The sequence below is a fragment of the Buceros rhinoceros genome, unplaced genomic scaffold (assembly GCF_000710305.1).
Source record: "Buceros rhinoceros silvestris isolate BGI_N320 unplaced genomic scaffold, ASM71030v1 scaffold15628, whole genome shotgun sequence".
Classification (NCBI taxonomy): domain Eukaryota; kingdom Metazoa; phylum Chordata; class Aves; order Bucerotiformes; family Bucerotidae; genus Buceros; species Buceros rhinoceros.
The window spans coordinates 29385-29798 of NW_010425254.1; the positions used below are offsets into that span (position 1 = coordinate 29385).

The 414-nt window shown below is 53.9% G+C and overlaps 1 protein-coding gene across 1 annotated transcript in view; it reads right to left on the reverse strand.

The window, feature by feature from the left end:
• The window catches only part of DTX2 (deltex 2, E3 ubiquitin ligase), a 32625-nt gene that overhangs the window by 26404 nt on the left and 5807 nt on the right, over positions 1 to 414 (reverse strand). Inside the window, exon 3 of the mRNA XM_010141075.1 lies at positions 207 to 398. Within this exon, the coding sequence (XP_010139377.1) occupies positions 207 to 398 (192 nt within the window). The remainder of the gene's footprint in view (positions 1 to 206; positions 399 to 414) is intronic.

Sequence of the window (414 nt, forward strand, 5' to 3'; positions counted from 1 at the left end):
TGAGCAGGAGAAAAGAAGGGGAAAGCAGAGGAGAAGCCTTTTCATCCACCGCACTGGACACAAAGGCACAAACCTCCCTCTCCTTCGAGGGAGAAGACCTTTGTAAAGTCCTCTGGAGCAGAGGAAGCTCCGAGATAACGAAGCCCTGAGCTCAGCAGCTCTCTTGGACTCACGCACTGTATTTCAAGGTGAACAAGGGCATGTACCTGACTCCGTTCAAGGCAGACAGTCCGGTGCTGGGGCCCCCAGCTTGAGGCAAAGCCCAGGTGCTCTGTGCATTGAGTCTTGGTGTTGACCTTGCTCCGGACAAAGTCGGTTTGTTATACGGCACGAAGCCGACGCCGGAAGAACTTACTGATGCTGTCCTGCCAGAACCCTGGTGAGTAGCGGAAGAGTTGCGAAAGTTTATCATGG